This window comes from Carassius gibelio, chromosome A3 (genome assembly GCF_023724105.1).
Source record: "Carassius gibelio isolate Cgi1373 ecotype wild population from Czech Republic chromosome A3, carGib1.2-hapl.c, whole genome shotgun sequence".
Lineage (NCBI taxonomy): Eukaryota > Metazoa > Chordata > Actinopteri > Cypriniformes > Cyprinidae > Carassius > Carassius gibelio.
In genome coordinates this window covers 17,602,647-17,615,463 of record NC_068373.1, presented here as the reverse complement: position 1 = coordinate 17,615,463, position 12,817 = coordinate 17,602,647, and the positions used below count along the sequence as shown (strand labels likewise).

Here is a 12,817-nt window from a genome sequence, read left to right as displayed (position 1 = left end):
GAATTGGGCGGACTTCGTCGTTCAAATCTGGAAACCCTGTTCGCATCGTTCTTTTGCGCATGCGCCACAGTTCAGGATCTGTTTACACTGGAAATCTGACAACTTTAAAACAACGTGAACAGCTATACAAAAAAAAAAAAAGAAAAAAGAAAAAAAAAGAAATTGGATGTGAGAAAAAAAATCGGAATTGAGCACCAAGGCTCGCATGTGATTGTAGCCTAGAGACTCCACTTTAGAGAAAAACGTCAATTGCATAAGTATTATGTAAACTTAACGAGATTTCAACTTGATAAACTGCAGTATATGAAACATAAAAAGAAGGCATAAAACCTGAATAAAATGTAATACTTTTTGATTTGTGTTCACCTTGCTGCTCTTTACAATATTGTAACCTGAAAACAACATATTCTCCCTTTTGTCAAATGACTTTTTTGATCAACTTTCTGAAAAGTGCATTCCAACTCTTTGGTTAAAAAGAAAGGATTCGTATTTAATTTATATATATATATATATATATATATATATATATATATATATATATATATAGAAAAATTTATATTGGATTTTACCAGCTTGTTTTAAAGAAATAACTTCAAAAACTATACTTACATGCTGATATTCAATTCTTGAGACACTTCACTTGTTTAATCTTACAGTGATAAAGTATTTGAGGGAAGAGTTTTTAAGGGATTTCTGTAAAATGTTTTGATGTTAGTAACCAAGTAAGCTAAATGTGTCTGATAACGATTGTAATTGCGTGAACAATTTACAATACGACATAAAACACTGACCAGAATATGATCTTGCACCTGAAAGACAAAGTTTGCATGTTACATTAAGATTATTTAGCATGAATTTAACTTCTATACAACTTCTGTTAATATTTCTATTCATTTATCAGTCCAATGCAATCAACACAATGTTTCCGTCAAAAAATGAACTCTCCTCAAATCCTTTTGCAAGTTTGCCAAAACTCGCCTGCCTCTATGAATGCGCGTTCGCGTGTCAACGTGGCGTATTGCAGCCAATAGAATTTAGATTTTACCTCGGCCCCGCCCAGTCCCGTCTTATAATTTGCTCTTTTTCATGTCAGTAAATCATTATTGAGGGCACGTAACGTGGCTGCTCCACCCACTTTTACGTGCACTTTAAAGAAGAACAGTGCCAACGCGTACTCTTCAACTTAGGATAAACTGGTGTACTCAAACAGAAATCACTGCAGGCTTGGTAAGTCATTTTAGATTCTAAACAAATTCCTCTGTAGCAAAAAAAAAAAAAAACTTGTAAATAGTTTTTGTACAGTTCGTTAAATAGTCGTTATGTGCTGTAAATCACTGCATACTACAAAACATAATTTTTAGATTTGATACGTTCTTGTTTTTTGCTTTAACATAAAATATTTGATGTGTATTCAGAAAGTTGAAATAAAATACATATGCTGCATCATTTAGTTTAAAATTGAGCCCAATGACTGTGATTGGTGTGCATAATCCAAATTTTTTTTTCTTTTTTTTTTTTTTTTGGTCTATAGCAGAAACAATTAATAAAAAATGTATCCGTCTCTTTACACTCCTCACACTCCTTAGGGAGAATATGCAGCTTCTCATTTTAGGGACACTTGCCCTGTTTGTTGGGGTCACAGTTGCTGTGCCTGCACAGGAGAAGCGTGTACATCATAAGCCTGACCTCAGTGACCATGTTCATGATGATGCCCATGGATATCAGTATGACCACGAGGCCTTCCTGGGCAAAGAGGAAGCCAAGACCTTTGACCAGCTAAGCCCTGAGGAGAGCAAAGAGAGACTAGGGTAAAAAGAAATGCAAGAGAATGGTACAGTAAATAGGAGAAAAGTAATATTATCATGTGTCTAACTTTTTTTTCTTTTTGTATATTCCCCATGCAGAAAGATTGTGGACAGGATTGACACAGATAAGGATGGCTTCATCAGTCATGCTGAGCTGCACCACTGGATCAAGCACAGGCAGAGGAGGTACATCGAGGAGAACGTGGACAAGCACTGGAAAGAGTACGACCAGAACAAGGATGGGAAGATTGGCTGGATCGAGTACAAGAACACCACCTATGGATATTACATGGGTAATTAAAACAAACCTTTGAATTTGGGCGTGGCTACTAATTATGTGGCTTTAAATGAGCTGTTTATGTTGGGTTATGAATTTATTGTTCACAACAGTGTAACATCTTTGCAAAAAGAAACCATTGTATTTTCGATAATTTGGTATTGAATTTAAATAGACCAAATTGTTTAAATGATAAACCAATAAAGGTTTTAAACTCCAATATATGGTGCAGAACTAAAGAATATTGATGGTTAATGTACTATGTTACTGTATTTCAGATGTAGAGTTTGATGATGTGGAGGATAAGTCGAGTTACAAAGCCATGCTCACTAGAGATGAAAGACGGTTCAAGTCTGCAGACCGGGACGGGGACGGTGTTGCTACCCGAGAAGAGTTCACTGCCTTCCTCCATCCAGAGGAGTTTGACCACATGAGAGACATTGTGATACAGGTACATAGAGTAAAGCAGATGGCATTTCTACTAGCATGTTTTACAAAAACAAATAAAAATATATAGTTATGATTTACACAGAAAAAGTCTTTTAGACACAGGGCAAAATGTATCTCTTCTTCACATTTTCACTATGTGAGATGATTAACTTGTGTGATCTGACAATAATAAAGGTTTTGATGAAGTTTCTAGATGATTCTGCAGCATGTATGTTTATGTTAAAAAAAATAATAAAAATTGGCCATAAATATCATTTATGATGCTTACTTTGCTATCTCTTGTTAGCGTTTATCATCTGTTAGACCAGAACAGAACACTTGCGAAGCACTGAAACAAATTGCTGTTAACTTTGGAACTTTATTGTTACAGGAAACAATTGAAGACATTGACAAGAATGGTGATGGCAAGATTGATCTGCAGGAATACATTGGTAAGTGTCTACACTGTTCCCCTGGGAAAGAAGAAAGCTAACATTAGAATTGATATTTTGTGGCCAGATGAATTGAATGTGTGCTTATGTTCCTTTTGACCCTAGGGGACATGTTCAACGCTGAAAATGGAGAGAATGAACCAGATTGGGTCACAACAGAAAAGAAACACTTCTCAGAGTTCAGAGACATGAACAAGGTATGCATTGGGAAGAACATTTTTTAGCATCATTTTTTAGCATTTAACCAAACAAATCATGGTTCGTGATTTGTTTGCGTTTGTTAGGATGGTTTCCTTGATGCCAATGAAGTCTCTCATTGGATCCTCCCTGGAGAGGTGGACCATGCTGATAACGAGGCCCGGCATCTCATTCATGAAACTGATAAAGACAACGTAAGTGGCTTTCACTGGGTCTTCGCGTATGTGGCGTCATTAATTCACAATAATGCATTAATGGCAATAATAATCATTGAAAATCTACTTTTAATTAATCTTCACCTCTGTCTTCTTTCTTTTAATTTACTGCCAATGAATTGCAATGGACTTCCAACTGCTTCATGTAATTGATTATCCAGGATGACAAAATCACAAAGAAGGAGATTCTGGCAAACTGGAACATGTTTGTCGGGAGCCAAGCAACTAATTACGGAGAGGATCTCACCAAAAGACATGATGAACTTTAATGCTGGCATATCTGAGTACGGGGTGGGCAATATATTTGCGGTGTAGGTGAGAAGACAGGAAACTGAATATGAAAATAAAAGTGTTGGGTAGGAACATTTCAGGGATTAGGCTTCAGTGAAGATAGGCATCCTAGTGAGACAGATAAAAGCTTTATTTATTGTTAAACACATTTCGTCCATTGAAACAAAACACAGTCCTTATGAACAGACACTCCAGCTTGCTTATTGTGCAGTAATGGACTGATATCTTCCACTTGAGAGATGCTCAGGAATACAGCACTGAATACAAGTCCAGTTGCATCAGTATTCAAAATAACATGACTGTTACGAAGTAATTTTTTACATTAGTGGTCAGTGATTCCACACTCGAACATATCACTTACATGAAAAAAGAGGCATAGGTGCTGAGAAATGAAGCCAGAGGGAGGGAAAGAGGGCCAGGGATTCAATAGACAGGAGGAGACCAAAGTGATTGACTTTATTGTTGGAACCTTTTTCTCTCTGTGAATTCTTAATAAAACCATGTTAGTTTTTTAATTGTGGACTGGGATTTAATTTCAACGTTCTCACAAAGACAATTCATTGCATTCTAATAAGTCTTCTAATGTCTAATCACAAAAGCTTAGTTTTTTTAATAGTCACCCTCTTGCTCTACTTAATCATTCTTTGTCCTTTTGCATTTTCCAAACTGTGTCTATGTCCTTGATGTCATTCCCAGGATGGTCGTCTCTCTATCAGTGAAATCATGGATAAAATGGATTTCATTAAGGTCAGTACTATAACTGACTATGGGACCCTGGTAGAAGATCATGATGAACTTTAACCTCACTTTGACCACAAAAAGCCTGAATGTCTCTTTAAACTATTAAAATAAGACAAATGTGTTTTTTGAAGCATGTAAAATGAATGATTTATTTAAAAAGAAAAGAAAAAAAAGCACATCTACTGTATATTTTGGCATAATACCATCTTTGGGATATCACTCAGATTACCCCTCATCAAACAACTGACAACAAAAGCACTATAAAAAAGTTCAGCAAAACCAGTGACAATATTTACAGGGTCAAAGCGTCGTCCAATCCTCTCGTTTATGCTTGCATAACAGGTCTGGCCTCTTTAGCTTTGAGGTCCACTCCTGACCCTGCAAAGCCAGTCCCACCCTGCAGACCACCAAAGACAGACATTTAAACACTGACTTTGTGCATCTGTAAAACATTGAGACACTCTTTATAGCATTAGTTCTCTCATACACACCCTCTGGAGAGGTATGATGTCCTTCTCTTTCAGTTCGTCTCCAGTCACTGGATCAATCATGTCTTTCTGTATGAGCTTCTCCACACACTCCATAGTGACTACGGCTCCACTTGAGGGAAAGACAGGAAACAAAAAGACAGAGAAACTAAAAGTGAGGGCAAGGCCTAAATGTATGAAAATGTATACAATTCAGATCAATTCTTGCTGAATAAGGAGTTTAAAAGTCAAACTCACGAGGGTCTAAGGACTGCACAGGGCACAGAGTTCCCAAGCGTGTCTTTGGTTACTGCACACACGTATCTGTCCTGAGGAGGAACACACAAATCATTTCCATAAACACGTTAAAGATAATCCCTGCAAAGATATGCAGTAATTCAGAAGTTTAGGTCAGTTATTTTTTTCTTAAGATATAATACACATTTAAATTAATAATAAATTAATTAGTCTTATTTCATATACATTTAAATTAGTACTGTTAAGCAAATGTGCATTCAGTTGATCCTACTGACAATAAATATATTGTTATAAAAAAAAATCTTAATGCTGTTCTCTTTTGAACTTTCTATTCATCAAAGAATCCTTAAAAGAAGAAAAAAAAGATCAACGCTGATAATAATCTTTAATTATTAATTTAATTAAACATTAATAATGTTTTTTGGGAATAAGGATGTAACGATTCACTCAACTCACAGTGCGATCCAAATAACATTTCATGATATGACTTAAAAAAAAAAAAAAAACATGAGACTTGAGACAAATTATAATTGAGCGTCCTTTTATATTTATTGATAAAATTAAGCATAAATATTTCAAATCATTATATAACCTTACCAACCCCAAACTATTGAAATGTAATGTATACACTATTAAATAGAAAGAGAGAGAGATGCAGGTAAAAATTAAAAATAGGGCTTTTTACTTGGCGTGTGAGGAGGGCCACTCTGTCCAGACTGGGGTCCAGTGGAGTGAAGCGCACTGAAATCAAATCACTCATCTTCAGAGGACATCCTGACATGGGGCACAACACTGTTTTTGACTGAAAAAGCAAGAGAGAAGGAAAAACATTTAATGATAACAGATGATGTCCAAAGAGTTTATTTGTGAGGTGTAAGTGCCCCATACAGGGTGAGATCATGACACTAAAAGCTACTGAGCACACAAGAGTGAAAAACTGACCGAACCAGGAGGAGAGATGGACAAACAAAACAATCAAGGGCACCATGACCGATCAAAATAACATTTGGCATGCAAACTGATTTCAGGGCAAGCACAATCTCTTGTGTAATGCTCTTCTATGAATGACACCTGACTACTGAAGACCCAAGGTTAGGGACACGTGGCTGGCAAAGAGCGAAACGTGACAGATCTAGAGACCTACAGGCTTTTTAAGCAAGGTGGGCTTTGCCTCTGGTGTGAGGCTGGGGATCCAGAAGCTGGGCAGAGCTGAAGAGGAACTGGACGCTCCTGTGTCAGAACTGGAGGAGCTGCTTGAGCCCTTCTGGCTTTCTTCATCATTAGATTTATCTACAGAAACATGAGATATACACACATAATCCAGCAGGAATCTCATTGTGTTGTGCTTAAGTTTAAACCTCCTTGTCTAGTTGTCACACCTGAGGTAAAGGGGTTGATTGGCTTGGAGACGATGTTGTTCTCTCTCTGTTTGAACTTCTCAGCTCTCTCTCGCTCCTCAGACTTGGACTCCAGCTGGCCTTCACTCTTTAGAGCCTTTTTCTGCTTCTCATATGCCTGAGTTTAAAAATGTGTGTGTTAGACAAAAACAGAGAAGGACATTCACATTTAGAGCAAAATTGAATTGTAAAAAAGTATGCAAACCTTCATTTTCTTGGCAATTTCTGTTTTCTGGTGAAGGATGTATTGCAGGATGGCTTCTTTTTCATACAAGTATCCATCTTTACTGCAGGAAGCAAATATAAACACAAACACATCCCAGTCTCCAAGCTGCCGACATGCAAATGGGCCAGTAACACTCAGTATACACTTAAGACTACATAAAACAACCGCATGCAGACAATTTCACCATTAAATAATTTCTATGAGCGCAAAAATGTCTCTTACGTCACGACGGGGTCCCTGCAGGGCTGTAAGGACAGACAGCAGCAGTCAAAGTCTTTGATCGCATCCTTCCCCAAACGCACACTTTGTGTCCCATAACCAGAAGAGGCTGAAAATATGAAGTGAGATGCACAATATGTTATTGTAATTACATTGCAATCATATCATGAGATAGACTTATGGTTACATGGATACATTACCGGTGTCTTTCTTCTTCTCGTGATAAGTGTAAACGGCTCCTGCTGTGCAGTTTTTCCCGTGTCGAGTCATGTCTGTCCTTTTGTGTACAGAATGAATAGTTTTTATGAAGCTGGAGAACAGATTTTGCACATGGTTTTAGATAAAAGCTAAGTCGGCCCATTAAGAATATTGCTTAGTAAACAAGCCCATGAGGAGGATTTCCAGGGAAAGCCATAATAGACACCACACATGTTACAACAAACCGGAAGCAACACATTAATCAATCGCAATTTGTTCGATCATATATTAATATCAGATATAAAAGTGCGAGTATAAGCACAGACGTTGCTGTTTACCTCTTACGATCCTGAACCGGAAAAGATATTATCCTCCTCTTCCTGAATCGTTATAATTTTCAAAATAAAAGTTCGCAGAGAACGCTGAAATGGTGCATCAACATAAATGGACATAAAATAGTGATTTGAATTTAAATAGTTTATTACATCTAGATTATGGCAGAGCTTCTGCTACAAAATAGTACATTGCTGAAGGGTTATTCTACAGAAACGTCCACTTTTGGTACGGCAAAATGTATTTATTTTTCTAACATTTAAAGTTAGACCACATTATTAGATTACCTTTTGACTTGACGAATACCTATAAATGAAAGCTTAATTATTTTTCTCTTTAGCTTTTTTGCAGTTATTTCAAGACCAAATGAACCATTTTTTTGTCACTGGTGTTACCTTATTTATCAATATATATATATATATATATATATATATATATATATATATATATATATATATATATATATATATATATATATATTAAATATGTTTTCTTGATTTTTTTCAGCACATGTAGTCAAAGTTATAGAATAATAATGAAAATGCAAGAAAGAAGGAGATTATGTTTTACTGATTTAATTTGAAAGAAAAAAAGCAGTACTGTAACACCAGTGACACAATGAATCACCAGTGACATAAGACCTGATATACTGATCTGGTGTGTTTAATCCATTTTTATAATAGTTTTTTTTTTTACAGATCCCTAACAGTAAATAGGTCATACCAGTGACGTCAACTAAAAGCTTCATATGAAATCATGAGTTAAATGAGAAAATTTCGGATAATTGAAAAGAAACAGTGGACTTAGCATGGGCTTTTTCTTAGATCTTTAGAAAATAGGAAGGAAGAAGTCAAGTGATGTCATCAGTGAGATTGTTATTACAAAATGACAGATTTTTGTCAAACGTTAACACCAGTGACACAAACCCTGGGGACCACTGTTTTCAATATAAATTGTATAATATTTATTGAGCATTTTATTTTATTATGCAATTTATATCATATAGTTGATAGTTATGAATACATTTTTGTAATTTAAATGGTAGAAAACCTGGAACAAGCAGTTTTGTGGTGCTTGGAATTCTTTATAATTCATTAAAAACAAATATTGCCACATTTATGGTGCAAGAACATGATGACCTGAACTAATTGTTCAAATAACACATTGTTTTATTTTAAAATATATATATTTTTTAACCCATGTGTTTTTCAATTGTAATATTTCTGTAAAGTCTAAGGACAGAAAAATGGACGTTTCTGTAGAATGACCCTGAAAGCAATTAATTTTTTTTACAGTATTTAAATAATAAAAGTTAAAGCCGATGCTGCACACCATCGGCCAAAAACAGGCCTTAATTCATGTCAAAGACAATAACTATAACTAGCCTCTTTTTTATGTTAATCCTCCCAGCTTTGTGTCTTTTACCTGTTCTAGTCTTTTATGAAAAGGATGCTCAATGTTAATTAAGTTATTCCTCCAAGGCCTCTTTAATGGAGATGGTTGCTAATCATCTAAAGTTGCAGGATAGAGAATGACTATAAGCTCACATGTGTGTGAAAATAGCAAAAAGAGACATAAAGCAACTGAACGTTGACATGGACAATGGTCAAACAAAAAGTTTATCATTATTGTTTATTGACCCATGATAACCACATAAAACAGAGACTAATGGTATATATATATATATATATATATATATATATATTATAGAGTGTAAATATATAGTGCACTAGTTATGTTCTTATTAGCATACTTTTACTATTGGATATCAAATATCTCAAGGCCCGCTCCTGCAAGTAAAGAGCTTTTCCTTTGTTTTTCTGCTTAAGAAAAAAAATCACACAAGTTTGAAACAACATGCTGGTGACTAAATGATGACACAGATCCCTTTAAGGCCATATTTCAAATCACAAATCATGTTTGGAAATCATATTTCTTCAGCTGAAAAATGGACAGAAAAGTGCAAAACATCACAAGCTATTGGATTCAACAGAGACAGTAAGGACATCCCACACATATCATCAGTATTTGGGAGTAACTACTTTCATAATTTAATTACAAAATAAATGTAACTGTAATCTGATACAGTTACTGAGAAAAAAAATTGTAATTAATTTACAGTTACTTATGAAAATATTAATGATTACAAAGAGGGTTACATTTTAATAGACTATTTTCACACACACACACACGCACACACACACATGCAGATTTAAAATGCGAGACGAGATTTCAGGAGTTGAGGACACAGAATAGGACACATGCTTATTCAACGACTGTTTTATTTCCTGTGAGGCATTGTTAGATGCCAGTGTTTTCTCTCATAGCTAAGCAAAGATTTGATTTCAAAAACATAACTATTAAAGTATATCTCATGATTTTAAATCTGTATTTAACCTCAAAAAGATCTCAAAGTAAAAAGAGGTGCTAAAGTCTGATTGTGAGCTGTCTGTGAATTACAGTTAAATTATTATAATCTTAATTCGAGTGAAGAAGGATACTAAAAGTCTGACAGTAATCGCTGTAGAGTACCAGTGTAAGGTTAACCCTGTACTACAAATGTTTCAAAATAATTAACAGTTAAAAACATTAGAAATTAAGAAAAGTAATTAAAAAGTAATCAAATGTAATCAGTAACATTACTTTAATGAAGTAATTGAAATAGTTACACTACTTATTACATTTTAAATAGGGTAACTTGTAATCTGTAACCTATTACATTTCCAAACAAAGTATCCTTCCCAATACTGTATACAATAATACTCTGTCTACATTGATATGTTTTTGAAAGTATTTAAGAAAGAATTTTTGAACTTACACACATAAATAAAACGTTCCCTCATTTTATTCCATAAGTAGTCTCAAAACAACACAGGTTTGCAATTACACTTCATATCATATGTTAATAACAAAACTGTTTTAAAGGGAAATGTTGTTCAATTAAATACATTTAATTTAAGGTAATGAAATTATTTAAGATCCACGTGTATGTATTTTTTGACCAGACTGTAGGGTGTGATGTGATTATATTAAAAAGGCAATGACCAACGCTACGATGTAAATCCTGAACTCTGTGGAACGAAACGCCCAGGTGCACGTTCCTCTTTTGGCCACATGGTGGTGACAGATGGGTTTAGTTGTCGTCGTCGTCGTCGTCATCATCGTCGTCATCATCATTAAAGACGTCTGCGACAGTCCTGAAAAAGAAGAGGGTATAGGCTACATCAGTATATGACTATGGTTGTAATAACCATTGCAGGTTTATTTGCAAGAGAATATTATCTTACTTATAGATGGATCCAGAAACAGAGTCAACAAAGCCACCTTTTAGAAAAAAATAAATTGTAGTGAGTTCATAAAATAATCAGACCTTGAAATTATCCACAATCTAAACATTTAAAATAGCATGTATGAAATTGCTGTATTGTGTTTCTTACCTGGCTTGCAGACGGTTTCACAAACAGGACAGAGGTAGCACTTTCCACAGTCCTGAAGAGACAAAAGACAGTTAAAATGTTCTGATAAATTCTTGCAATTAAGTAATTGTTTGTGAAAATATGTGCACGTGATTTTGTAGGGAAAATGGAACACTGTATAATTTAGCCATCTATAGTTTCAGACAAGCACATAATTTGCATTTAAACACTTACTGTTACTGCCTGGACCCCCACATGCTGTGACTAATGCAAATTATTATGTCATTAATGCATGCTCTGGCTATCTGCAGTTCTAGCATCACTGAACAGCTACAGTGAGCAGAATTTATCAATATAATATATATATATAAATTAAACAGAAAAAAGGAAAAATAAAATAGAGATAGGTTTGGGGCCAGGAGTTGGACTGTAGTTATACAGGTCCTTCTCAAAAAAATTTGCATATTGTGATAAAGTTCATTATTTTCCATAATGTAATGATACAAATTAAACTTTCATATATTTTAGATTCATTGCACACCAACTGAAATATTTCAGGTCTTTTATTGTTTTAATACTGATGATTTTGGCATACAGCTCATGAAAACCCAAAATTCCTATAAAAAAAAATTAGCATATCATGAAAAGGTTCTCTAAACAAGCTATTAACCTAATCATCGGAATCAACGAATTAACTCTAAACACCTGCAAAAGATTCCTGAGGCTTTTAAAAACTCACAGCCTTGTTCATTACTCAAAACCGCAATCATGGGTAAGACTGACCTGACTGCTGTCGAGAAGGCCATCATTGACACCCTCAAGCGAGAGGGTAAGACACAGAAAGAAATTTCTGAACGAGTAGGCTGTTCCCAGAGTGCTGTATCAAGGCACCTCAGTGGGAAGTCTGTGGGAAGGGAAAAGTGTGGCAAAAAACGCTGCACAACGAGAAGAGGTGAACGGACCCTGAGGAAGATTGTGGAGAAGGACCGATTCCAGACCTTGGGGGACCTGCGGAAGCAGTGGACAGAGTCTGGAGTAGAAACATCCAGAGCCACCATGCACAGGCGTGTGCAGGAAATGGGCTACAGAGAAGCAGCACTGGACCTTTGCTCAGTGGTCCAAAGTACTTTTTTCGGATGAAAGCAACTTTTGCATGTCATTCTGAAATCAAAGTACCAGAGTCTTGAGTAAGACTGGGGAGAAGGAAATGACAGAATGCCTGAAGTCCAGTGTCAAGTACCCACAGTCAGTGATGGTCTGGGGTGCCATGTCAGCTGCTGGTGTTGCTCCACTGTGTTTTATCAAGGGCAGGGTCAATGCAGCTAGCTATCAGGAGATTTTGGAGCACTTCATGCTTCCATCTGCTGAAAAGCTTTATGGTGATGAAGATTTCGTTTTTCAGCACGACCTGGCATCTGCTCACAGTGCCAAAACCACTGGTAAATGGTTTACTGACCATGGTATTACTGTGATCAATTGGCCTGCCAACTCTCCTGACCTGAACCCCATAGAGAATCTGTGGGATATTGTGAAGAGAAAGTTGAGAGACTCAAGACCCAACACTCTGGATGAGCTTAAGGCCGCTATCGAAGCATCCTGGGCCTCCATAACACCTCAGCAGTGCCACAGGCTGATTGCCTCCATGCCACGCCGCATTGAAGCAGTCATTTCTGCAAAAGGATTCCCGACCAAGTATTGAGTGCATAACTGAACATAATTATGTGAAGGTTGACTTTTTTTTTAATTAAAAACACTTTTCTTTTATTGGTCGGATGAAATATGCTAATTTTTTGAGACAGGCATTTTGGGTTTTCATGAGCTGTATGCCAAAATCATGTGTATTAAAACAATAAAAGGCCTGGAATATTTCAGTTGGTGTGCAATGAATCTAAAAT

At 35.8% G+C, this 12,817-nt stretch overlaps 3 protein-coding genes across 6 annotated transcripts in view; 1 reads left to right on the top strand and 2 right to left on the bottom strand.

The window, feature by feature from the left end:
• The first annotated feature begins 1,102 nt into the window (after positions 1-1,102).
• Positions 1,103-4,538, top strand: LOC127949988 (reticulocalbin-1-like). 2 transcript variants are annotated; one of them, XM_052547275.1, is made up of 8 exons: positions 1,103-1,227; positions 1,587-1,808; positions 1,905-2,098; positions 2,361-2,533; positions 2,903-2,963; positions 3,069-3,160; positions 3,248-3,355; positions 3,538-4,182. In XM_052547275.1, the coding sequence occupies exons 2-8, from the start codon at positions 1,594-1,596 to the stop codon at positions 3,643-3,645; spliced, it is 951 nt and encodes a 316-aa protein (XP_052403235.1). In that variant the 5' UTR covers positions 1,103-1,227; positions 1,587-1,593; the 3' UTR covers positions 3,646-4,182. The 2 variants fall into 2 exon arrangements, with proteins under 2 accessions (XP_052403235.1, XP_052403236.1); XM_052547276.1 differs by lacking the exon at positions 3,538-4,182 and adding an exon at positions 4,364-4,538 and having other exon boundaries at positions 1,113-1,227.
• On the bottom strand, positions 4,530-7,597 carry LOC127950015 (nitric oxide synthase-interacting protein-like). 2 transcript variants are annotated; one of them, XM_052547277.1, is made up of 10 exons: positions 7,512-7,597; positions 7,176-7,252; positions 6,979-7,084; positions 6,736-6,817; positions 6,513-6,648; positions 6,278-6,423; positions 5,819-5,935; positions 5,134-5,204; positions 4,900-5,008; positions 4,530-4,805 (listed from the first exon to the last, which is right to left on the bottom strand). In XM_052547277.1, the coding sequence occupies exons 2-10, from the start codon at positions 7,243-7,245 to the stop codon at positions 4,734-4,736; spliced, it is 909 nt and encodes a 302-aa protein (XP_052403237.1). In that variant the 5' UTR covers positions 7,246-7,252; positions 7,512-7,597; the 3' UTR covers positions 4,530-4,733. The 2 variants fall into 2 exon arrangements, with proteins under 2 accessions (XP_052403237.1, XP_052403238.1); XM_052547278.1 differs by having other exon boundaries at positions 7,176-7,257; positions 7,512-7,561.
• A 2,736-nt stretch (positions 7,598-10,333) lies between these two features.
• Positions 10,334-12,817, bottom strand: part of LOC127950041 (germ cell nuclear acidic protein-like) — a 6,160-nt gene continuing 3,676 nt past the window's right edge. For both annotated transcript variants that reach the window (XM_052547280.1, XM_052547279.1), the window contains 3 exons: positions 10,944-10,995; positions 10,794-10,830; positions 10,334-10,703 (listed from right to left, as the gene is read on the bottom strand). In XM_052547280.1, coding sequence (XP_052403240.1) covers positions 10,640-10,703; positions 10,794-10,830; positions 10,944-10,995 — 153 coding nt within the window. In that variant the 3' untranslated portion in view covers positions 10,334-10,639. The remainder of the gene's footprint in view (positions 10,704-10,793; positions 10,831-10,943; positions 10,996-12,817) is intronic.